General features: G+C 45.4%; 1 protein-coding gene across 4 annotated transcripts; it reads left to right on the top strand.

The window, feature by feature from the left end:
- The first annotated feature begins 111 nt into the window (after positions 1-111).
- Positions 112-21,361, top strand: GRM2 (glutamate metabotropic receptor 2). Of its 4 annotated transcripts, none has more exons than XM_075831924.1 (7): positions 112-198; positions 3,504-3,727; positions 11,660-12,200; positions 14,923-15,760; positions 16,785-17,848; positions 19,483-19,651; positions 20,387-21,361. In XM_075831924.1, exons 3-7 carry the CDS (start codon positions 11,751-11,753, stop codon positions 20,458-20,460), a joined length of 2,595 nt encoding a protein of 864 aa, XP_075688039.1. In that variant the 5' UTR covers positions 112-198; positions 3,504-3,727; positions 11,660-11,750; the 3' UTR covers positions 20,461-21,361. The 4 variants fall into 4 exon arrangements, with proteins under 4 accessions (XP_075688039.1, XP_075688040.1, XP_075688038.1 ...); XM_075831925.1 differs by having other exon boundaries at positions 125-198; positions 3,557-3,727; XM_075831923.1 differs by lacking the exon at positions 112-198 and having other exon boundaries at positions 3,004-3,727.
- The last annotated feature ends 3,916 nt before the right edge of the window (positions 21,362-25,277 follow it).

The raw sequence follows: 25,277 nt of genomic DNA, 5'->3' as shown, positions 1-25,277 counted from the left end.
CAGCACCCAGGACAGCAGAGACGGGATATCAGCACCCGGGACAGCAGAGCTGGGAGATCAGCACCCAGGACAGCAGAGACGGGATATCAGCACCCAGGACAGCAGAGACGGGATATCAGCACCCGGGACAGCAGAGACGGGAGATCAGCACCCAGGACAGCAGAGACGGGAGATCAGCACCCAGGACAGCGGGATCAGGTAAGTCTTAGTAGTTGACGGATCTGCAGGAATCTCTTATGTAAAGATAAAAAGTTTCAGAGAACAAATCACAGGGAACATTGTGCAGATTTGCGCTGTGAGCTCAGGAGCAGCTCTGTAATCATTGACTAATCATAACAGGATTGGAGTGATCTGTGCGGAGGGTGATTAGAGTCCAGTCACCCGAGGAGCAGCAAAACTCTATCTTCCATAGATACTGACAGTATACAGGGTGGGTGTCGGGTCACAGATTACTGACAGTATATAGAGTGGGTGTCGGGTCACAGATTACTGACAGTATATAGAGTGGGTGTCGGGTCACAGATTACTGACAGTATACAGGGTGGGTGTCAGGTCACAGGTTACTGACAGTGTACAGGGTGGGTGTCGGGTCACAGATTACTGACAGTATACAGAGTGGGTGTCGGGTCACAGGTTACTGACAGTATACAGAGTAGGTGTCGGGTCACAGGTTACTGACAGTATACAGGGTGGGTATCGGGTCACAGGTTACTGACAGTATACAGAGTGGGTGTCGGGTCACAGGTTACTGACAGTATACAGAGTGGGTGTCGGGTCACAGGTTACTGACAATATACAGGGTGGGTGTCGGGTCACAGGTTACTGACAGTATACAGGGTGGGTGTCGGGTCACAGGTTACTGACAATATACAGGGTGGGTGTCGGGTCACAGGTTACTGACGTGATGGGGTGTCATGTTTTCCTTTGTTTTGTACCCTATGGAGGGGGAGCGTGACCTCAATTTCGTAACATGTAGAAAAAAGACAAAGTACATTGTTGCTTTCAGTACAATTTGGGTGATGTGGGATTTGGGGTGTTAGGACACAGGACATGTGGGATTTGGGGTGTTAGGACACAGGACATGTGGGATGATAAGATTTCTGGAAACTGAATGTTATATAAAGTGGCCACGGAGCTTGTAAGGTGAGGACAGATGAATCGGGGATATAAGTGTAATAGGAGCGGGGTGATGTGTAGACACCCCACAATCTACTGAACACACAGTGTACATACCCCACAATCTACTGACCACACAGTATATATACCCCACAATCTACTGACCACACAGTGTATATACCCCACAATCTACTGACCACACAGTATATATACCCCACAATCTACTGACCACACAGTGTATATACCCCACAATCTACTGACCACACAGTGTATATACCCCACAATCTACTGACCACACAGTGTAGACACCCCACAATCTACTGACCACACAGTGTAGACACCCCACAATCTACTGACCACACAGTGTAGACACCCCACAATCTACTGACCACACAGTGTATATACCCCACAATCTACTGACCACACAGTGTAGACACCCCACAATCTACTGACCACACAGTATATATACCCCACAATCTACTGACCACACAGTGTATATACCCCACAATCTACTGACCACACAGTGTATATACCCCACAATCTACTGACCACATAGTGTATATACCCCACAATCTACTGACCACACAGTGTATATACCCCACAATCTACTGACCACACAGTGTATATACCCCACAATCTACTGACCACATAGTGTATATACCCCACAATCTACTGACCACACAGTGTAGACACCCCACAATCTACTGACCACACAGTATATACCCCACAATCTACTGACCACACAGTGTATATACCCCACAATCTACTGACCACACAGTGTATATACCCCACAATCTACTGACCACACAGTGTATATACCCCACAATCTACTGACCACACAGTGTAGACACCCCACAATCTACTGACCACACAGTATATATACCCCACAATCTACTGACCACACAGTGTATATACCCCACAATCTACTGACCACACAGTGTATATACCCCACAATCTACTGACCACACAGTATATATACCCCACAATCTACTGACCACACAGTGTATGTACCCCACAATCTACTGACCACACAGTGTAGACACCCCACAATCTACTGAGCACACAGTGTATATACCCCACAATCTATGAAGCACACAGTGTATATACCCCACAGTCTATGAAGCACACAGTATATATACCCCACAATCTATGAAGCACACAGTGTATATACCCCACAATCTATGAAGCACACAGTGTATATACTGCGGCTGCCATCTGCCATTAGTGTGGGCACAGGATCCAGCTCTCTGTGGGATACCGCACATCTGGTTGTGTTGTTCTATTTTTCTCTGCATGTAGAAGTTGCTTCTCTGTTGAGGTCTTTGTGCTTAGAACAGAGTTTTTTTCTTTATAATGTGTAATAATTGGGGGTCCATCTGTTTAGCACTAATTCCATTCTCCCCCTATCAGGAATGTTGGAGCCTTTACTAAGTTGTGGAATGAATGTCTATGAATGAGTAATGGGGGGTGAGAGAAGTGGCGCTGATGTCTTCTAGCTGATACTTTATGATCTGGATGGAAACACCATAGATAAGACCTAAGACTGACTCCTTCCATTATATAGAAGTCTCCTCAGCTCCTTACAATCAGTATACAGCAGCTTCACACACTAGACCATGGAGGACCCTGCTACACCGCAATGGAAGCACTAGAAGCTGCTGTCCGTAACTGTACGTCATGGCATGCTTGGACTTGTAGTTCTCCCAGCAGACTGGATACCACAGTATCTCTATGTATCCACGTTCCCTGCCCCCAGTAGCTGTAGTATCCGCAGATGATGTATTCATGTGAATTAGTGCACACAGGTGTCTTATGCGGTATCTACTAGAGGGACTGGAATCTGCTCCTTCTCCAGATTACACAAGATACCCCCTCTCTGCATGCTGCTCCCAGGATCTGGTTTCCATGGCTACTCTGTGATTTCAGCCCCCTACCCCAGACAATGATTTGAGGTTGTGTATCTATGATTTATGTGTAGAAAGTCACATAGGATCCAGCAGATAAGAGCAGGATCTGCAGGAGCTTCTTCTTCCCCAGCTCCAGGCTGTCGGTGGTCGTAGTGTCATCCAGTGCTGCTCTTTCCAGAGATCATCACCCCCAGCAGATACTGTTCCCGACAGGAATCCTCCCTGCGCAGTGACAGACTCTTCTTCATGATACTTTGTTGCATTACATGAATTCCACCAGTGACAATGTAACAACCTCTGCAGTCATGGCTGAGAGCACAACGTCCTGGGGACATGGGATTGAAGGGATTTGCTGTAATGACCTATAATATGTCTGATATCATGGTGACAGGTGACAGGGGGCTGGAGGGGATCACTGACAAGTTACAGGGGCAGCTCTGGAGGGGAGTGAAGAGTTTCATCTGATTCCTCAATTTTCAGCTTCTCCAGTTCATAGGAAACAATGTGACAACTGCTTCTCCTGTTACTGTCAGTCAATCCGCCTGATGCAGCTGAAGTGCCGGGAGATCGCGAATCGGAAAAACTTCAGTCAGAATAATTCACTCATCTCTGTTGTCGGGTTGTCGGGGCGGCTGTCAGCAGTCTGAAGATGTATCTGTGTATTTAAATCAAGGAAATCTTCATGGAACACCCCAACTTTTCAGGTAGGTCTGAGGCTAAACATAGACATTTTCATCTTTGTTGAGGGTAGGAGGAGTAGGCGGCTGCTTAGGGCACCATTGAGGAAGAGGGGGAGCAATCCTGCTATTAAATGATTGATTGTCTATTAGCTGAACGTCAAGGACTGAGGGTGGGGAGCAGCTTCTGCACTTCTTCCTGGCTTGTCCGACCTTTCCTGACGATTTTCATCAGAATATTTTACATGATAGATTGTTTCTCAAGTACCAGCAAAAACGTGTCATGAATGAGTTAACTGTTCATCTCTGTCTGACTGGGGGTTCCGGACCTTGTGGGCCTTACGTGGTCATTGGAGACTTAGTTGAGGTTGGCCCCTTGGGTTGTTGATGGGGTGACTGATGATCCAGAGGCTGGAAGATTTTACCCCAATGTCCATGTGTATGTTCAATCTGCCCCTGCTCAGGGTTATTACATACACACTTGTATATTATATTATAATTAATGAGGGGCTCTGCGGCCCAATGACAGATCCTGTGCCCCCTGCCAGTGTGTAATATGATTATTATAGACACCTTGCTCCAGGGAGAAGGTGAGGACTTCAGCAGTAGAGGAAGAGTAATAAAGCACCATTTTCTGGCATGGATCACAAGTATCTCTTCACCTGATGTATTCATGATGATGATTTTATGTGGGAGCAGGATGACTGTGAACCCCAATCATGATTCTCTTGGGGTAGTGTTTAACAGTTGAAAATTTGGACCTTATTGTCTATATATCTGCAATGTACACAAATGCCTTAAACTGCACCAAAAGTGTTAACGTAAATCTCCTCCTTTAAACAACAGGCCATGGATCCAATATTCTGTGCTGCTTCATTTAATAACATATCTTTCTATGAGACAGAGCTCCAAATCCCCTGCATAGAGGTAGAATTACATGATAATATTTTCTCTGCCTGCAGCCACAACTAGAGGGAGCTTACTGCATACTATTTATACACTGAATTCAGTACTCTCCTGAGCTCCCCCTAGTGGTGGCTGCAGGTAGCAGAATCTCATCATGCAACTCTATGGGAGCTGTATATATCCGTATGTAGTGAGCTTCCTGTAGTGGTGACTGCAGGCAGCAGAATGTTATCATGTAACTCTATGGGAGCTGTATATAGCTGTATGTTGTGAGCTCCCTCTAGTGGTGGCTGCAGGCAGCAGAATGTTATCATGTAACTCTATGGGAGCTGTATATAGCTGTATGTTGTGAGCTCCCTCTAGTGGTGGCTGCAGGCAGCAGAATGTTATCATGTAACTCTATGGGAGCTGTATATATATGTATGTAGTGAGCTCCCTCTAGTGGTGACTGCAGGCAGTAGAATCTTATCATAGGAGCCGTATATAGCTGTATGTAGTTAGCTCCCCTAGTGGTGGCTGCAGGCAGCAGAATCGCATGTAACTCTATGGGAGCTGTATATATCTGTATGTAGTGAGCTCCCCCTAGTGGTGGCTGCAGGTAGCAGAATCTATGGAACTCTAAGGCAGCTGTAAATATCTGTATGTAGTGAGCTCCCTCTAGTGGTGGCTGCAGGCAGAATCTTATTTGTACATGGGTGGACATATCCGTTAATACTTAGTTTTACAAATTACCATTTCCACTAAATGTAACAGAGAAAGACATCACGGGACGCAGCAGGTTTGGGGGTGCACATGTGTGTCTTGACCTGGTCTTATACATGGATTCCCTCTTTGTCAGACATGCGGTCACCCCATTAACATGTTTTTATGTAGAGCGGCTCAGATATCGAGCAGCCGCAGACTGAATTGTTCACTGAAGTCCGTGGCATCTCCTTTAGATGGACATTCTCCGGTCTTCTCACCTAATAGCTCAAGAACAGATGAGAGGCCAAAAGCAGCCAAGAAAATCCAACTTGGAGAATTCATTGGTTGGAAAAACAGATTTTTATCTCATGCCTGTAGGTGACTAAGCTAATGGGGCGACTGCACCGGGTAATGCCCCCCAAAATTCAAAAACAAAGCGTGGGCTAAATGCAAATATTTTATCAGTGAGCCCCTTAAGCCAATCAGAAGATTTGACAGACCTCATGTAATATACCTGCAGATGACCCATTGGTATATAGGACAGGCGTCTCTAGGGTTAACACTTTGCTGAGCCGTTTAGTGAAGGTTGTTGCAACGATCCCACCAGTTCAGCCCTATTAGTCCTTCTATAGAATTCACATCTACCTGCTGACGGGTTCCCTTTAAAATCAGAACAAATATGTGAAGCTCAGAAACTCGCTGTGCAATCCTGCAACAAATTCCAGATATGAGGAAATATTCACAGGAGAGGAGCGACGGAGCAGGAGGGGGCTGGGATTGTCCGCCAGATGGATGTGTGGTAAATAGACAGAATAGGAGACCACTGCTCTGTATATGGAGTCCTCTGTGGGGGTCCTCCCATACTGTACAGGAGAAAGCTGTCCAGGCTGTGGGGGTCTCTGGGTCGGGCCTCAAGGGCATTTGTGGAGATTTGAGTACCTGAGGGTGATGTGTGGGTCAGAGGGGGAATCCGTGTCCTTATAAGTTGTGGGTTTTTTGCCAAAAACTGAAAAAATGTGGATTTAGTCAGTGACCAGTTCACAGCAGAAAATCCCTCAGTGACGCCTGATGTTGCCCCAAATATGATCGGCCTAGAGGCAAATTCCAGTCTTGTAGGATATTCTCACCGGTCTCCAGCCGGGGACATTATTAGGATCTTATTCGATCCCTGCACTCTGTTTTGGTGCGCCTGTCACTCATTGTCACCCACCATGTCCACATATTGCTCAAGAAAGTTTGTACCCCCCTAGTCCCCTATAAAAGTGTGATCGGCTGGAGAATCTGGTGATCCAGTGGTTCAGGGTCGGTCTTTGTTGATCCGTTGTTTATTTCCATAGGACAGGGGCAGTTTTATGTTCTGTGGAGGGGAATAGGGACAAGTGAGAAGCTACATAGTGTCAGGATAAGGTTCTGGGCAGCACAGAGTATTTCAGGACAGGACTGGGCAGATCTTATGGAAACTCACAGATTGAGAGTTGAGGGGGTTTTACACAGGACGATTATCGGGCAGATCATTAGTTCATATAACGCTCGTTGCCGATAATTTCCACGTGTAAACAGATCAGCGATCAGCAGATAAACGAGCAAACGCTGCAGATAAATGAGCAAACGCCGGAGATAAACGAGCAAACGCCGCAGATAAACGAGCAAACGCAGCAGATAAACGAGCAAACGCCGGAGATAAACGAGCAAACGCTGCAGATAAACGAGCAAACGCCGGAGATAAACGAGCAAACGCTGCAGATAAACGAGCAAACGCCGGAGATAAACGAGCAAACGCTGCAGATAAACGAGCAAACGCCGGAGATAAACGAGCAAACGCCGCAGATAAACGAGCAAACGCAGCAGATAAACGAGCAAACGCTGCAGATAAACGAGCAAACGCCGGAGATAAACGAGCAAACGCTGCAGATAAACGAGCAAACGCCGGAGATAAACGAGCAAACGCTGGAGATAAACGAACAAACGCCGGAGATAAACGAGCAAACGCTGCAGATAAACGAGCAAACGCCGGAGATAAACGAGCAAACGCTGCAGATAAACGAGCAAACGCCGGAGATAAACGAACAAACGCCGGAGATAAACAAGCAAACGCCGGAGATAAACGAACAAACGCTGCAGATAAACGAGCAAACGCTGGAGATAAACGAACAAACGCTGCAGATAAACGAGCAAACGCTGGAGATAAACGAACAAACGCTGCAGATAAACGAGCAAACGCTGCAGATAAACGAGCAAACGCTGGAGATAAACGAACAAACGCCGGAGATAAACGAGCAAACGCTGCAGATAAACGAGCAAACGCTGCAGATAAACGAGCAAACGCTGGAGATAAACGAACAAACGCTGGAGATAAACGAGCAAACGCTGCAGATAAACGAGCAAACGCCGGAGATAAGCGAGCAAACGCTGCAGATAAACGAGCAAACGCTGCAGATAAACGAACAAACGCCGGAGATAAACAAGCAAACGCCGGAGATAAACGAACAAACGCTGCAGATAAACGAGCAAACGCTGGAGATAAACGAACAAACGCTGCAGATAAACGAGCAAACGCTGGAGATAAACGAACAAACGCTGCAGATAAACGAGCAAACGCTGCAGATAAACGAGCAAACGCTGGAGATAAACGAACAAACGCCGGAGATAAACGAGCAAACGCTGCAGATAAACGAGCAAACGCTGCAGATAAACGAGCAAACGCTGGAGATAAACGAACAAACGCTGGAGATAAACGAGCAAACGCTGCAGATAAACGAGCAAACGCCGGAGATAAGCGAGCAAACGCTGCAGATAAACGAGCAAACGCTGGAGATAAACGAACAAACGCCGGAGATAAACGAGCAAACGCCGGAGATGAACGAGCAAACGCTGCAGATAAACGAGCAAACGCTGCAGATAAACGAGCAAACGCCGGAGATAAACGAGCAAACGCTGCAGATAAACGAGCAAACGCCGGATCATCTGCCGGTCGTATTGTTTTAAAAAAGTGAAATATTCCGGTTGTCGGCAGCGAATCCTGGTGTGTAAACCGGAGACGCACCGCCGACGTGATAATAATGTATGGTGACGAGGGATCGGAGTAACAAGCGCTGCTCCCCATCCATAGCTCCGTGTGACAGGAGTGAACGAGCGAAGATCAATGATGTTTCGTTGATCGGCGCTCGCTGCACCGGCCGCTTATCGGCCGGTGTAATAGAGCCTTAACATCGTGAATGGTCATTAACCCATTGAGTCGGTATCTGGCAATGTATTAGTTTGTTTCCTCTAATTCTGTGTAGTTCTGGACGGTGAACTGTAGGGTGATGTCCGTGGGGAGCAGTGACCCTGGTTGGACATTTGTCGTTTTTTTGCTCTCAGACGTTCGTGTTTTGTATTCGCCTTGCAGGCATTTCTATGTTAGATGTTGTGTTGGGGGACGATGCTTTTCGTCGCTGGGTTTTACAGAATATATCCGGTCTCACACCCCCTGAGACTCTCATCAGACGGACATCAGATAAGTAAATGATCCCGGGAGCTTCCTACATAGATAACTAGATAACATAGATAGATAACTATATACCGTATATATATAGTGAGACTACTCGGCTGAGGAAGAAGAGCTGTGGGCATCCAGGGGGCATCAGTTCTATCTATTGTGGGGTGAGATTATTCGGCTTTATCACTTGTGCAGTTTATTTTGTTATTCTCTTTCTCTCTGTATTATAATCCATCTCCTGCACATTTACCTGGACACAATCCCATCTGAGAGCAAAGTGACACTAGGCTTAGAGGCCAATGTAATGTGATGGTCACCTTTCTAGGGGGAGCAGACGCAGTACATCCTTCAGAGCTACCATATATGCTGTTGATACAGATAGTACTGCCTCCCTGTCTCTCACTGTAAATAATGTAGGTACAGATAGTACTGCCTCCCTGTCTCTCCCTGTAAATTATGTAGGTATAGACAGTATTACCCCCTGTCTCTCCCTGTAAATGATGTAGGTATAGATAGTACTGCCTCCTGTCTCTCGATGTAAATGATGTAGGTACAAATAGTACTGCTTCCCTGCCTCTCACTGTAAATAATGTAGGCACAGATAGTACTGCCTCCCAATCCCTCTCCCTGTAAATGATGTAGACAAAAATAGTACTGCCTTCCTGCCTCTCACTGTAAATGATGTAGGTACAGATCGTACTGCCTCCCTGTCGCTCTCGGTAAATGATGTAGGTATGGATAGTACTGCCTCCCTGTCTCTCTTTGTAAATGATGTAGGTATGGATAGTACTGCCTCCCTGCCTCTCACTTTAAATTATGTTAGTACAGATTGTACTGCCTCCCACTGTAAATTATGTAGGTACAGATAGTACTGCCTCCGTGCCTCCCACTGTAAATGATGTAGGTACAGATAGTACTGCCTCCCTGCCTCTCACTGTAAATTAGGTTGGTACAGATTGTACTGCCTCCCTGCCTCTCACTGTAATTATGTAGGTACAGATAGTACTGCCTCCTTGTCTCTCCCTGTTAATGATGTAGGTATGGATAGTACTGCCTCCCTGCCTCTCACTGTAAATGATGTTGGTACAGATTGTACTGCCTCCCTGCCTCTCATTGTAAATTATGTAAGTACAGATAGTACTGCCTCCCTGCCTCCCACTGTAAATTATGTAGGTACAGATAGTACTGCCTCCCTGCCTCCCACTGTAAATTATGTAGGTACAGATAGTACTGCCTCCCTGCCTCTCACTGTAAATTATGTAGGGACAGATTGTACTGCCTCCCTGCCTCTCATTGTAAATTATGTAGGTACAGATAGTACTGCCTCCTTGTCTCCCCCTGTTAATGATGTAGGTATGGATAGTACTGCCTCCCACTGTAAATTATGTAAGTACAGATAGTACTGCCTCCCACTGTAAATTATGTAGGTACAGATAGTACTGCCTCCCTGACTCCCATCGTAAATGATGTAGGTACAGATAGTACTGCCTCCCTGCCTCTCACTGTAAATTATGTAGGTACAGATAGTACTGCCTCCCTGACTCCCATCGTAAATGATGTAGGTACAGATAGTACTGCCTCCCTGCCTCTCATTGTAAATTATGAAGGTACAGATAGTACTGCCTCCTTGTCTCCCCCTGTTAATGATGTAGGTATGGATAGTACTGCCTCCCTGCCTCCCACTGTAAATTATGTAGGTACAGATAGTTGTTAGAAGAATTTATGTACTTATCAAAGAGATTCAAGAAGTCGCCTGAATAGAGAATGCGCATCTTTTATTCTTATCGATAATAAGAAAATATGGCAAAATGTCTGCTGCTACCTTCAGGATCATAGCTTTTATACATGGGATAAACCTACTTCAAACCAGTCCTTACACAGCTTTGTTATCTCTTTACTCGACCTCGATACTTCACTTCTCTCTCTCTAAAGGAATTCAACTGCCCATCCCCCTCTACTTGATAACATATTAAACACCTTGTCAGCAAAAAACCTTTGCATGGAAACCTCTATAGCTTAATACACACTTTAGTTTCCGATACATAAATAAAAAAAAAACATTTCCTGACAATAGTACTTCCTCCTTACCTCCCCATGTTAATGATGTTTGTATGGATAGTACTGCCTCCCTGTCTCTCACTGTAAATTATGTAGGTACAGATAGTACTGCCTCCCTGTCTCTCACTGTAAGTTATGTAGGTACAGATAGCACTGCCTCCTTGTCTCCCTCCCTGTTAATGATGTAGGTATGGATAGTACTGCCTTCCTGTCTCTCTTTGTAAATTATGTAGGTACAGATAGTACTGCCTCCCTGCCACTCATTGTAAAGGATGTAGGTACAGATAGTACTGCCTCTCTGCTTCTCATTGTAAATGATGTAGGTACAGTTATGAAATTATAAGAGTTGAAAAGCCACGCAGGACACGGCGATCAATACTGTATCTATATCAAAACCACTGGAAGGTAAGAGAACCAGTTGGAAAATTAGCTTAGAAACGTACCCCTCCCCCTCTGCAGTATAAATATAATATTTTATAAGAATCTGTGCTACTTGGTAAACTCTGATGATGTCACCGGAGGCTTCTCCGGAGTGTAGTGGGCACGCTCCCCCCAGGACATGAGCCGTTCTCTCTTATATCATTCATGTGAGGTACAAACATGGAGAACACAGAGTTGCTCATTCTTTGGATCTGGGTCTAGGTGCAGGTAATTCTTCTATATTTGCTGCTGTTCTTCCTCTCTTGTGTCCTTCGCCTCCTCATTTCGAGCGTTGACCTCGCTTTCTCTCTTTTACTTTTTCTCCACTTAGGATAAAGGTCCAGGGGTCTTTTTCTGGCTTCTCTCTTTGTCTCCTCCATTTCTCCTCATTGCACTTTCTGGTAATTTCTCAGGATCTCTTGGACACAACGTCCTGTTCACCACCAGCTCCTGAAGTGATTCCTCGATATCTCATTCTTACATCTGGTCAAACCGGTTGAGCCCATGGCTAATTTCTTCTGGACGCTGTTTTTGCTTCCCGTCTTTACCACTGAGAAAAGCAGCAAAATCCCCAGACCAGAGATCCGTGTGGAAGGGGATCTGGTCATTGGAGGCCTCTTCCCAGTCCATGAGAAAGGAGGCCCCGGATCGGAGTGTGGACGGATGAATGAGCACCGGGGCTTGCAGCGGCTGGAGGCCATGCTTTTTGCTTTAGATGCCATTAACAGGGACCCCAAAATTCTTCCAGGACTTAACCTGGGGGCTCACATCCTGGACACATGTTCTAAAGATACTTATGCTCTGGAGCAGGCCTTGGAGTTGGTGCGAGGATCCTTGACTCGGGGTGATGGTCCTCAGTACCTCTGTCCAGATGGATCCTATGCCATCCATGGGGACACGCTCACAGCCATCAGTGGCGTCATCGGAGGGTCTTATAGTGACGTCTCTATACAGGTAAACGTATGACAGAACATCCACACTGACCCATTACACGCATGGAGATATCAAACCTGCATCACATTCAGTCCATTTGCTGGGAGTTCAGTACATATTTGAGGGGCGCCTCTTCATTACATATCATTTAACCTATTAAGGAATTCTGAGTAAATAAAGGGGGACCCCTCATTGAAGATCCTTGTATATTAGCCATAGCAGAGAGCAGATAAAAGAGCATCTCTCCCAGTCTGGAGGGAGATCCCAGCGCCTCCATTCACTACACAGGCAGCCCTTTGATTTCAATAGGCTGCATGTAATGCTTAATTTCACCTGTGGTGGCGCTGCAGGGAAATTGAACACTTACTGCTTGATTCCCCCACAGATTACTGCTGATCGCTGTGACTTTCAGACTTAACCCCTTAAAGACCAGGCCAATTTGAGTTTTTCATTTTCGTTTTTTCCTCCCCGCCTTCCAAAAGCCATAACTTTTCTAGTTTGTTGTCAACATAGCCGTGATGGGGTCTTGTTTTTTGCGGGACAAGTTGTAGCGTTTACAGGGCACCATTTATTGTGCCGCATAATGTACTGGGAATCTGAAAAAAAATTATTTGTGGGGTAAAATGGGCAAGAAACAGCGATTACACCATTTTTGGGGCTTTGTTTTTACAGCGTCCATCAGGCGGTAAAAACGACATATTCACCTTATTCTACAGGTTGATACGATGACGGCGACACCAAATTTACGTGTTGTTTTATGTTTTACCACTTTTAAAAAATAAAACTATTTGCTAAAAAAATAAATGTTTTGTGTTGCCGTATACTGGGAGCCGGAACGTTTTCATTTTTCCATCAATTTAGAAGTGTGGGGTCTTACATTTTGCGGGGCGAGCTGTCGTTTTCACCGATAACATTTTGGGGTACATGCGACTTTTTGATCACTTTTTGTTCCTTTTTTTTTGGAGCGATAAGGTGACCAAAAACCAGCAATTTGCTTATTTTATATATATTTTGTTTTACGGCGTTCACCCAGCGGGATAAACAACGCTTTATTGTGATAGTTCGGACTTTTACGGACGCGGCGATACCAGTTATGTTAACTTTTTTTTTTTTTTAACATTGATTTAGGGAAAAAATGGGAAACAGGTTTTTTTTTTAACTTTTAATATATTTTTTTGTGGCACATTCTAAAAATCTTTATTTAACTGTTTTTTACTTTTTTTATTAGTTCCCTTAGGAGACTTGAAGCAGCGATCGTTGGATCGCCCGCATGATATACTGCAATACTAATGTATATCATGATACGAACAGTGTCCTTTGAAGCCCTGCCGAAGGAGTACAAAGATGGCAGACCTGGGGGCCTTTATTATATATAGGCTGCCATAACAACCACTGTAAACGGTCGATCGCGCCTTGCGGGGGGGGGGGGGGGATGCCGTGTTTGAGGGGGCGCCCCCCAGATTCTGACAATTTAAATGCCGTTGTCGCGATTGACTGCAGTATTTAAGGTGTTAAATGGGCGGAATCAAAGGGATCTTTGATTCCGCCCGTTGCAGTGAGGTATCGGCTGTGTAACACGGCCGTCACCCGCTGTGTATGGAGCGCGCTCAGCCCGTGAGCCCGCTCCATACTTCCCCTTAACGGCTGCCGTGTGCCAGTAGGTGACATGTCATTAAGGGGTTAAAGTCAGGGAACCCATCTGACAAACAGGGATTTTTTTTAATGTAGAGATGACCCCTTCAGCTCTGCTTCATCCTCTGCAGATTCATACAGCCGATCATTCATCCTCCATGTTTTTATCTCATATACATAATGTGAAGGATCCACCCAACACTTGTCTTCTACTTTGGTCTTTGCTTATTTCTTCCCCCCCCCCCCCCTAGTGATTTATTTGTAGTCTAGAAAAGAAATCTAAAGTGAAAATCAATAGAAATGCAATTTTCAAAGAAATCCAGTTTCCTCTTATTAATAAAGGGATCAAAAATTGAGCCGTTTTATTAGTGCGACGATTCCCGGGAGGTCATATAGAGAACGTCTTGAGGAGCTGCGCCAGAGAAGGATGTCATGACAGTCGCTAATGCGGTCAAGACCTCAGGGGGTGCGAGACGGATCTGCTCAGGGATGGTTGTGACAGATAGTAAATGGTTAAAAGATCCAGTATCCAGGAATAATGAAAATGTCCTTAAAAATAAGTTTATTTCCCTGTTAATTTTAGAAAAAAAATCACAATCTGGGACCTTTATGTCATTAAGGAACTTGTCTTCAAGATCAGAATAATGGAGGACAGGGAGATTTGTCATAGGTCGTGGACTCCCGCTCTAACATTGATCTGTCCTGTGCTCTCATCTCTGCAACCACAAGAACAGGAGCAGCTGTCACTTGACAGCCACTCCATCCTCTAAGATCAAAGACAATCCCTTCTTTCTTTTTGGCAGTAGTACCATAGTGATGGGTGGGGCTATATCAGGGAGGCGGAGTTATGATAATTAGTGTGTCAAAACATCCAACATTGGCTCTCCATAGACCCTACATGCAGAGTGTCCCCCCACCCCCCCATCTCTTCCGGTCCTTGGATTGGCCTCATATTGGCCGGGTCCCTTCCTCTTGGCACAGAGAGGCACTGGATAATTCTGATAATATTAATATGATTAGATGGGCCGCAGGGAATTACACCGCCTTCCCTCATGTCCTGCCTCCATGTTATATTCCGAACTCATAGCCCTCTTTTCTCCATTTTCTCCAGGTTGCCAACCTCTTGAGGCTCTTCCAGATCCCACAGATCAGCTATGCCTCTACAAGTGCCAAGCTGAGTGATAAGACCCGCTATGACTTCTTTGCCCGCACAGTGCCTCCCGACTTCTACCAAGCCAAGGCCATGGCCGAGATTCTACGCTTCTTCAATTGGACCTATGTGTCCACCATAGCATCTGAAGGGGATTACGGTGAGACCGGCATTGAAGCCTTTGAGCAGGAGGCACGGGCTCGTAACATCTGTATTGCCACCTCTGAAAAGGTTGGACGCTCCATGAACAAAAAAACATTTGCCAGTGTTATAAAAGCCCTTCAGCAGAAGCCTAGTGCCCGGGTGGTCGTGCTATTCACCAAGATCGAGGATGCCCGGGAACTACTGGCTGCTGCCCAGCAACTCAACGTCTCCTTCATGTGGGTGGCGAGTGATGGTTGGGGGGCACTGGAGAGCGTGGTGTTGGGTAGTGAGGAGGTAGCGGAAGGGGCCATTACTATTGAGCTGGCATCTTACCCCTTGTTTGAGTTCTCACAGTATTTTCAGGCTTTACATCCCTTCAATAACACTCGAAATCCGTTCTTCAAAGAATTCTGGGAGAATAAGTTTCATTGTAGACTCAACTCTTCGGACTGTATGAAGCATTCGCTGCACGACGTCAAGTTCGAGCAAGAGTCCAAGATTATGTTTGTGGTGAACGCCGTATATGCCATCGCTCAGGCGCTGCACAACATGTACCAGACCCTGTGCCCCAATGCCACCAGTCTCTGTCCTGCCATGAACCCACTGAATGGACGCCGCTTCTACCGGGACTACATCCTGAATGTCAAGTTCGATGGTGAGTGGATTCTGCTTTGAAGAACATTTATGTTCTTATTTCTGGAGACTATTTTTGCTTATAAACTGCAGATGTTTTAGGCAATTTTTGTGCATTGGTATGTGAACCCGTTAATGCCCTGTACCACAGCTTGACCTCATTTTTAAGATCTCTGCTTTCTTCCAGTGAATGGGAACATTCTTCTTTATATCCAGAGGCTAAAAACCCTTTCTGTTGACATAGCTGATATTCGTTACAATGTATCAGTGCTCTTTTTTGTAACGTCCTCCAGCTGTACGAGAAGCTCATTATCTTGACAGGTTTTGAGTCTCTGAATGTAAACAAGAACATTCAATTCCCTGACAGCAAAGATTGAGTACATTGTCCTGGGTAGTGACGTAATGTGACTTGTCACCTCTCCTATTTTAGTAAATACTTGTATTCCACATGAAAGAACGATTCTTAAACATATTTTCTTAGGACTCTGTGTTGTGCCATTCCTCTGTTATTCCTCCTAGAAATGTATGAATTAATTGACTACTGAGTGTTACTATTCCCCCTGTCAAAAAGGCGTGTCCATACATGGTCTGAGACTGTGAGCACTGATTGGACATTGTCAGCCTGCAGGGACACACCCCCAACTGGTAACACCAAGTTATCCATTTATTTATACATTTCTAGGAGGAATAACAGAGGAACGGCACAACGCAGAGTTCTAAAAACTTCCCCCGAATTGTTATTTCATGGGTAATACAATTTTTCATTAAAACAGACATGTCAGGGGAGGTGACCGGACGTCTTTAAGCTCCTGTGACATGTATGACCTTGCTCTGGATTGGGAAGCTGAGGATCCGCACATTTCCATGGAGCACGTCCGCATGTTAGTTCAGTTCTGTTCATTTAGAGATGCTCCTCTCTGCAGAGCGCTGGACATTTTGGGGGGCACATTTCCTGCATGTCGGTCACACCAGTCATTTTCAGCCTTTCATATGTACAATTATCCAATACAATGTGGCTTTCTAATATTTCTTCTGTTTGCCTTCAGCTCCATTCCCTCCCCCCGATACTCGGAGCATCGTGAGATTCGACAAATTTGGGGATGGAATAGGTCGTTACAACATCTTCAGTTTCCAAAAAACGAACGGACATTATCGCTACCAGAAAGTTGGCTACTGGGCTGAGGAGCTGACGCTCAATACCAGCCTGATTCCATGGGCCCGCAGCTCAGTACCTGTGTCTCAGTGCAGTGACCCTTGCAAGAAAAATGAGGTGAAGAGCATGCAGCCTGGAGATGTGTGTTGTTGGATCTGCATTCCCTGCCAGCCACATGAGTACCTCCTCGATGAGTTCACTTGTAAAGACTGCGGTCTGGGATATTGGCCCAATGTGGACCTCAAAGACTGTTTCGAGCTTCCTCAGGAGTACATCCGCTGGAGTGATGCCTGGGCTTTGGGTCCGGTCTGCCTCTCCTGCATGGGTCTATTTTCCACCCTGTTTATAATGTGGATGTTTATTCAGAACAATAATACGCCCATTGTGAAGGCATCCGGGCGTGAGCTCTGCTACATCCTGCTGATTGGAGTATTGCTCTGCTACGCCATGACTTTCATCTTCATTGCCAAGCCATCCACTGGGGTTTGCACCCTTCGGCGTCTTGGACTTGGCACGTCCTTTGCTATTTGCTACTCAGCGCTGTTAACCAAGACCAATCGAATTGCCCGTATCTTCAATGGTGCACAAGATGGCGTCCAGAGACCTCGTTTTATAAGTCCGGCCTCACAGGTTGGCATTTGCATAGTTCTTATCTCCTGCCAGCTCCTTGTGGTGTTGGTTTGGCTGCTTCTAGAGCCAGCTGGGACTCGAAAGGACACTGCCCCGGATAAAAGATATGTGGTGACGTTGAAGTGTAACAGTGGTGATGGCAGCATGCTGGCGTCCCTCTCGTACAACGTCCTCCTGGTTCTGCTCTGCACCCTCTATGCATTCAAGACAAGGAAGTGTCCGGAGAACTTTAATGAAGCCAAGTTCATTGGTTTCACCATGTACACCACCTGCATCATCTGGTTGGCTTTCCTGCCCATCTTCTATGTGACCTCAAGTGATTACAGGGTGAGAACCAAGCTCTGCCAGCAGGGACCAGTGCAGCATTTGGGATATGAGATACTCCACCAGTACCTGGAAGCAACAGGGAATCTTTGTTAGAGTTACTGGATAGATCAGTGATCATGGGACTGCACAGAAAAAATGTTTAATGGGGCCGCACTTAGTAATGCCCAACCCCAGCCAACAGGGATTTCAGGAGATAGACCATGATGACTGTCTAGTGAGTTCCTACATCTTCCACCATCTCTCTTTTCCTTCCCCACAGTCTCTCACTGCTCTTCATGTCTTTTCCTTCTGTCTCTTCTTCTCCTGCACTCTTTTTCTTTCACCTTTGTCCTTTCTTCTCCGTGGGGCATCTTCCATCTTCCAGCATCAGTTCACGGCCTCCCACCTCCAGGAAACCTTCAAAGATGATTGGTCTTTGTGATAGAATATCTACAATTTGCCTTAATTGAAACAAGAAAGCATGTGCAACCGCCCAATGGCCCCCAAAAATCCTATGGTGGTGTCACATGGGAGTAAGTGCTATATGTCGATTTGTGCAGAACGGGATCACATAGCCACAAAGACAGAAAGAAAAGTGTCACATAAGCCCCCCCGTGATCCCTCTCAGCCAGTCAGCATATCGCGCGCTCTCTCATGTTAGGGGGGATAGTTCTGCGCCTGTCGGCTTGTTTCAATTGGGACATTCAGTAGTAGCCTTAACATGAAGTGGTCTGTCACCATAACGTGTCCCCCCCATCTACTGTGCCCCATGACAGCTACTATACCTGCCACGTGTCCCCTCATCAACTGTGCCCCATGACAGCTACTATACCTGCCACGTGTCCCCCCATCTACTGTGCCCCATGACAGCTACTATACCTGCCACGTGTCCCCCCATCTACTGTGCCCCATGACAGCTACTATACCTGCCACGTGTCCCCCCATCTACTGTGCCCCATGACAGCTACTATACCTGCCACGTGTCCCCCCATCTACTGTGCCCCATGACAGCTACTATACCTGCCACGTGTGTCCCCATCTACTGTGCCCCATGACAGCTACTATACCTGCCACGTGTCCCCCCATCCACTGTGCCCTATGACAGCTACTATACCTGCCACGTGTCCCCCCATCTACTGTGCCCCATGACAGCTACTATACCTGCCACCCTGGTAGTGACTTCCTAGTACAGATACAATGTAGGGTGTTAGGAATTAGGGTGTATATGGCACCAACCAGAAGTAATATTACATTGTATAAGCAGTATATCATATATCTAGCATGCATAGACTGTATATGGGTGCTGGATATAGAGGCGTAGCTAGGGGAGCTATCGGGTGCTGGCTACTAAAAGCCACTTTGCCTTGGCCAAGATATTCAGATACAGAGATGGGGTCAGCGAACTGAACCTTTGCCCCGGGTGAAGGAAAGTCTCCAGCTCTGGCTGGTTCCAGGTAGATGAACCGTGTGACAGTTTTCGGATATTTCTTGCACCTGGTATTTTCCTTTGGTTTCGAGCAGGTTGATTCTGGGGCTATTAGTTCTTGAACACAGTATTAGGATGATGAGAGTTGTTCTGCTCCTGTCCGGTTCATGATTATATTTTCCAGTATTGAAGTCTTCTGACATTGTTTCTGTCTGTTCCTCGGTTTCAGGTTCAGACGACCACCCTGTGCGTGTCGGTCAGTCTCAGCGGCTCTGTGGTCCTAGGATGTCTCTTTACACCAAAGCTCCATGTGATCATGTTCCAGCCACAGAAAAATGTCACCAGCCACCGCAGTGCCACCAACCGGTTCAGTGCCACAGGGGCAGGAGGGTCACACAGTGAGTATGAGGGCCAATCATTCCCAAAACTGGTCCAGTCCAAACTTGAACGAGTCCTGCGGTTCCTGCTGCCGCTTTATGAGGACGATACCAGTAAATGATCTGGAGCCGTCCTCTTCCTCTTCACTAATTCACTATTCTATTCTGCCGGGCATGCTGGGACTTGTAGTCTTAGAACAGCTGGGGACACAGGTTTGCATAAGATTGTTTTAATGAATCACTTGAGGATGGAAACATGACGAGCCGCGAGCCCCCTCCCCATAAATAAACTGCATTAGCTCTTACTAGGAAAAGCTGAAGGGTCTCGATTATTCAGCCTGAGATGGCAGAGAGGGAATCACTATAGAGAAGTTCTCATATGTCGCTGCCATTAACCACATGACTGAGACTGAGTGCCACAAGCCCCTTCTCCATTGTCATGTCCTCTCTGCCCACGATGCCCCAGGGGCCCTTTTAATGGGTTTATTTGAATTCCTGTCCCTACAGAAGCCGCTGGCATCTCCATTAACCTGCAAAGACTCTGCGTCCTCTCTAACATGGGAGTTAACAAACTGCTCATTAATGCTTCCCCTACAGTTGTCGTAATGTAGTCGAACCCCAGAACTTATCAGCCCCCATTAATAACCCAGCAAACCTATAAATACCCCATAGAAAGCCTACAGAAACACCTGTCTGCCCCCATAAAGCCGCTGGGGAGGGTCCTGGGTCTGAGGAATAATAGAGTTGTGTTTGCAGGTTCCACTGTACAGTACGTCCCCACCGTGTGCAATGGCCGTGAAGTGGTTGACTCTACGACCTCGTCCCTCTGATGTGAGTCATGGAGAGGGCTGGAGCTGATGATGTAATGATGACATCATGGAAGGTACAAGCCTCATCTGGATCTACAGGAGGTGTCTGGAGAGACTCACCCAATCATCTGTGGTGACTATCAGGAATGGCTTCTCAGATTCATTGGTCCTGTAGAACGCAACTCCGACACCGAACCTTTCTTTATATCTCCTTGCACAAAACTTTTGTTGTTTGCCCTTCAATGATACAGTCCATGGGGAACATAGGGGCCCTGCCATGAGGAGTATGGGCCCCCAGCCAAGAAAGCAGAAAATGAAGCCACACGAAGGTGTCCAGTTTCTTAAAGTAGAACTATATACAAGAATATGGTGCTGGCGAAGACCCAACTGAGGGGGGGAAAGACTGAGGAAATCACTAGATATGTACAGTCTGTATCTTCAGCAATGGTCCGGGCCACCAACTGGTGCAACCAATGACTACTGTGGGGATGACCACCGGGGTAACAAGTGGAGGGTGAGGGGTCCTGAGGAACACTGGACAAGTGGAGGGATCTGGAGGAAGGAAGGAAAAAAACATTTCCACGTCCTGAACTCACTCGCTGCTAATGCTGGTCATGGTGGAAAGGGGCCCCATTATAAGTTGTGGGACCCCATAATGACTCATTTCACCCCTGCTCGGTGAGACACTACGGCAGATTATATGATGATGATGAGACAATGTATTTTCCTGTTTTTCTTATTTGCACTAAATCAGCGAGATCAGAATATGTGAAACCAGCAAAATGTATCCACGAGAAACCGAAAATCCACCGATGAACATTAAAGTGCGCGACGGAGAAGCGCCGGACAGAACCGCGGGACAGAAGCGTCGCCATGTACCGGATGTCACATCAGTGTTATGTAAATAAAATATCTGATCATCGTCTCAGTCGTCATTGGCAATAACTCATTTATATCTGTTACAGGCTCCTGTTCACATGACTTAAAGGGGCATTTTTACCTCTGTGACCGGCATCTACCTCTAGAACAGGGACCCCGACCCCCCGTCTCACCTTCTGCCGCTGATCCCTGGCACTAACTGACAAGATGGCCGGGTTTTCCGGAAATAGCTGAGCGTGTTTGGATGTGCTGTTCCCGGAACCTCCATAGCAGAGTGCAGTGAGCTACGCGGCTTCTGGAACTTTCATTCACTTTACTTTATGGAGTTCCGGAAACACCATATCAAAAAAATTCTCATTTGCTTCCAAAATCCCAGGTACCTTGTAACTGAGTGGCTGAAGCCTAGTGACAGGGTCAGAAGGTAAAACAGGGGAACAGGGGGCCCCATTCTAGAGATAGGCGCCAATCCCAAAAGTCGGATCCGCATCTATCAGCCATTTATCGTCTATCCTGTGGATTTGCATAAATGTCCGAGATGAGAATAACCCTGAGCCACCTAACACAGGTAAACTGTGTATATACATTATTTCTCCTGTACTGATCCTGAGTTACATCCTGTATTATACTCCAGAGCTGCACTCACTATTCTGCTGGTGGAGTCACTGTGTACATACATTACATTACTTATCCTGTACTGATCCTGAGTTACATCCTGTATTATACTCCAGAGCTGCACTCACTATTCTGCTGGTGGAGTCACTGTGTACATACATTACTTATCCTGTACTGATCCTGAGTTACATCCTGTATTATACTCCAGAGCTGCACTCACTATTCTGCTGGTGGGGTCACTGTGTACATACATTACATTACTTATCCTGTACTGATCCTGAGTTACATCCTGTATTATACTCCAGAGCTGCACTCACTATTCTGCTGGTGGAGTCACTGTGTACATACATTACTTATCCTGTACTGATCCTGAGTTACATCCTGTATTATACTCCAGAGCTGCACTCACTATTCTGCTGGTGGAGTCACTGTATACATACATTACATTACTTATCCTGTACTGATCCTGAGTTACATCCTGTATTATACTCCAGAGCTGCACTCACTATTCTGCTGGTGGAGTCACTGTGTACATACATTACATTACTTATCCTGTACTGATCCTGAGTTACATCGTGTATTATACTCCAGAGCTGCACTCACTATTCTGCTGGTGGAGTCACTGTGTACATACATTAGATTACTTATCCTGTACTGATCCTGAGTTACATCCTGTATTATACTCCAGAGCTGCACTCACTATTCTGCTGGTGGAGTCACTGTGTACATACATTACATTACTTATCCTGTACTGATCCTGAGTTACATCCTGTATTATACTCCAGAGCTGCACTCACTATTCTGCTGGTGGAGTCACTGTGTACATACATTACATTACTTATTCTGTACTGATCCTGAGTTACATCGTGTATTATACTCCAGAGCTGCACTCACTGTTCTGCTGGTGGAGTCTCTGTGTGCATACATTACATTACTTATCCTGTACTGATCCTGAGTTACATCCTGTATTATACTCCAGAGCTGCACTCACTATTCTGCTGGTGGAGTCACTGTGTACATACATTACATTACTTATCCTGTACTGATCCTGAGTTACATCCTGTATTATACTCCAGAGCTGCACTCACTATTCTGCTGGTGGAGTCACTGTGTACATACATTACATTACTTATCCTGTACTGATCCTGAGTTACATCGTGTATTATACTCCAGAGCTGCACTCACTATTCTGCTGGTGGAGTCACTGTGTACATACATTAGATTACTTATCCTGTACTGATCCTGAGTTATATCCTGTATTATACTCCAGAGCTGCACTCACTATTCTGCTGGTGGAGTCACTGTGTACATACATTATATTACTTATCCTGTACTGATCCTGAGTTACATACTGTATTATACTCCAGAGCAGCACTCACTATTCTGCTAGTGGAGTCACTGTGTACATACATTACTTATCCTGTACTGATCCTGAGTTATATCCTGTATTATACTCCAGAGCTGCACTCACTATTCTGCTGGAGGAGTCACTGTGTACATATATTACATTACTTATCCTGTACTGACCCTGAGTTACATCCTGTATTATACTCCAGAGCTGCACTCACTATTCTGCTGGTGGGGTCACTGTGTACATACATTACATTACTTATCCTGTACTGATCCTGAGTTACATCCTGTATTATACTCCAGAGCTGCACTCACTATTCTGCTGGTGGAGTCACTGTGTACATACATTAGATTACTTATCCTGTACTGATCCTGAGTTACATCCTGTATTATACTCCAGAGCTGCACTCACTATTCTGCTGGTGGAGTCACTGTGCACATACATTACTTATCCTGTACTGATCCTGAGTTACATCCTGTATTATACTCCAGAGCAGCACTCAATATTCTGCTGGTGCAGTCACTAGAAAACACAGAGAATAAGGAGTCTCTGCACTATTAGAATATAATTTGCCAAAGGCATAGAAAAAAAAATTTATTTGACAATACAGGTTACATATAGATTAAAAAGTAGACTACAAATCAGGCATCTGTATATCTCCAAATAATGTAGGAGAACAAGGAGGAACCACTTCTATATAGCACAGTAAAAGGAATAAAACTTCCAACAGAGGATATAGTGTGAACTGTTGCTAAGTCAAAAGTTAAGTGACAATGAATAAAGCAAAGGCAGGAGGCCAGAATACGGTATCTAAGTAGATCGCATAACCGGCACAGCCAGGCTTATAGTAACGTTGGTAAGAAGCAAAGTATAAACTAGACATTTATCAATAACAGCAGTCATGCTTGCTAGTATACAGAGCGCTAAATAGCAAGTTCAAAGAGTCACTAAACCTAAGTAAGGCACATAGATATTCCCAGAGTATAAATATAGGTGTGGGAACTAAGTAGATTACTGTAGAGCACAGCAAGTAAAATTACTAACCCATGTGGTTCCTACGATCCAGTAGCTTTCCAAGTGAGGAGAAACCCCAACGCGCGTTTCGCGTGGATGGCTTTTTCAAGGGGTATACTATCACCTGTTTAGTCCCACCACTTTAAATACATTGGGTAGTTCAATCAGCTGGTGCGTACAGGCCAATGGGATATACACGGCCATGCCTGTCAAGTCGAAGCATCGCGAGACTCACGCACCTGACAGCCGAGTCCCCACTACGCATGTGCGGCTCCGGAAACCACGCACGCGCAGAGGGGAACAATCGGCAGACAGAGCGAGAGCCACGGATGACACGCACGACAGGCAGGGCCGATAGATAACATCGTAAGGTAAAACCAAAACGAGTCACAAAAATTAAACGAGTTCTAATACTACAGGATTTTTAGACGAATAGCAGTTTATTTAACACGAGTGTTTCAAAGGACAATTGTCCACAAGATTCATATTGGGATAGATCGTGCTGAAGTAGAAGTTATTATAAAACGATACCTCAAGCCAGAGTCTTAACAAAAGACTTATTTTCAAATGAAAAACAAATGTGCAGTAATACATAAATAGGCACAATAGATGAATGCAAGGTTATTAAAAGGTGATAAAGATAAAAATAAAAAAGAAATAAGAATATAAATATGTATAAATAAATCGACATACATATATATTAAATATAGGTGCACAGAAAAAACACTACATGTTATAATAACATTTGTGTTATAGGGATACGATGCTGGATTTAATCAGCAATAAAAAAGTGACAGAAAAGATAAATTAAATAAATATCTGTTATATTATGGAAATATTAATAGATAACTAAATAAGGCGTGATATGAATTACATTTAAATAGTGTATTACTACTCAGAATATGGAACAGACAGGAAATTATATTATAAAAAATAAAATACAATAGATTGTCCCACGACGTGTGGACAGACTTGACTGAGT

Source organism: Rhinoderma darwinii, chromosome 7 (genome assembly GCF_050947455.1).
Source record: "Rhinoderma darwinii isolate aRhiDar2 chromosome 7, aRhiDar2.hap1, whole genome shotgun sequence".
Classification (NCBI taxonomy): Eukaryota; Metazoa; Chordata; class Amphibia; order Anura; family Rhinodermatidae; genus Rhinoderma; species Rhinoderma darwinii.
Note: the sequence above shows the minus strand (reverse complement) of the source record. Positions and strands in the feature narration are given on the sequence as shown.

Excerpts from the sequence above, each read along its gene's own strand:
- GRM2 (XM_075831924.1), top strand. The coding sequence starts at position 11,751 with ATGGCTAATTTCTTCTGGACGCTGTTTTTGCTTCCCGTCTTTACCACT. Across the intron at positions 12,201-14,922 it reads ATAGTGACGTCTCTATACAG|GTTGCCAACCTCTTGAGGCT; the intron begins GTAAACGTATGA and ends CATTTTCTCCAG. Across the intron at positions 17,849-19,482 it reads TGACCTCAAGTGATTACAGG|GTTCAGACGACCACCCTGTG; the intron begins GTGAGAACCAAG and ends CCTCGGTTTCAG.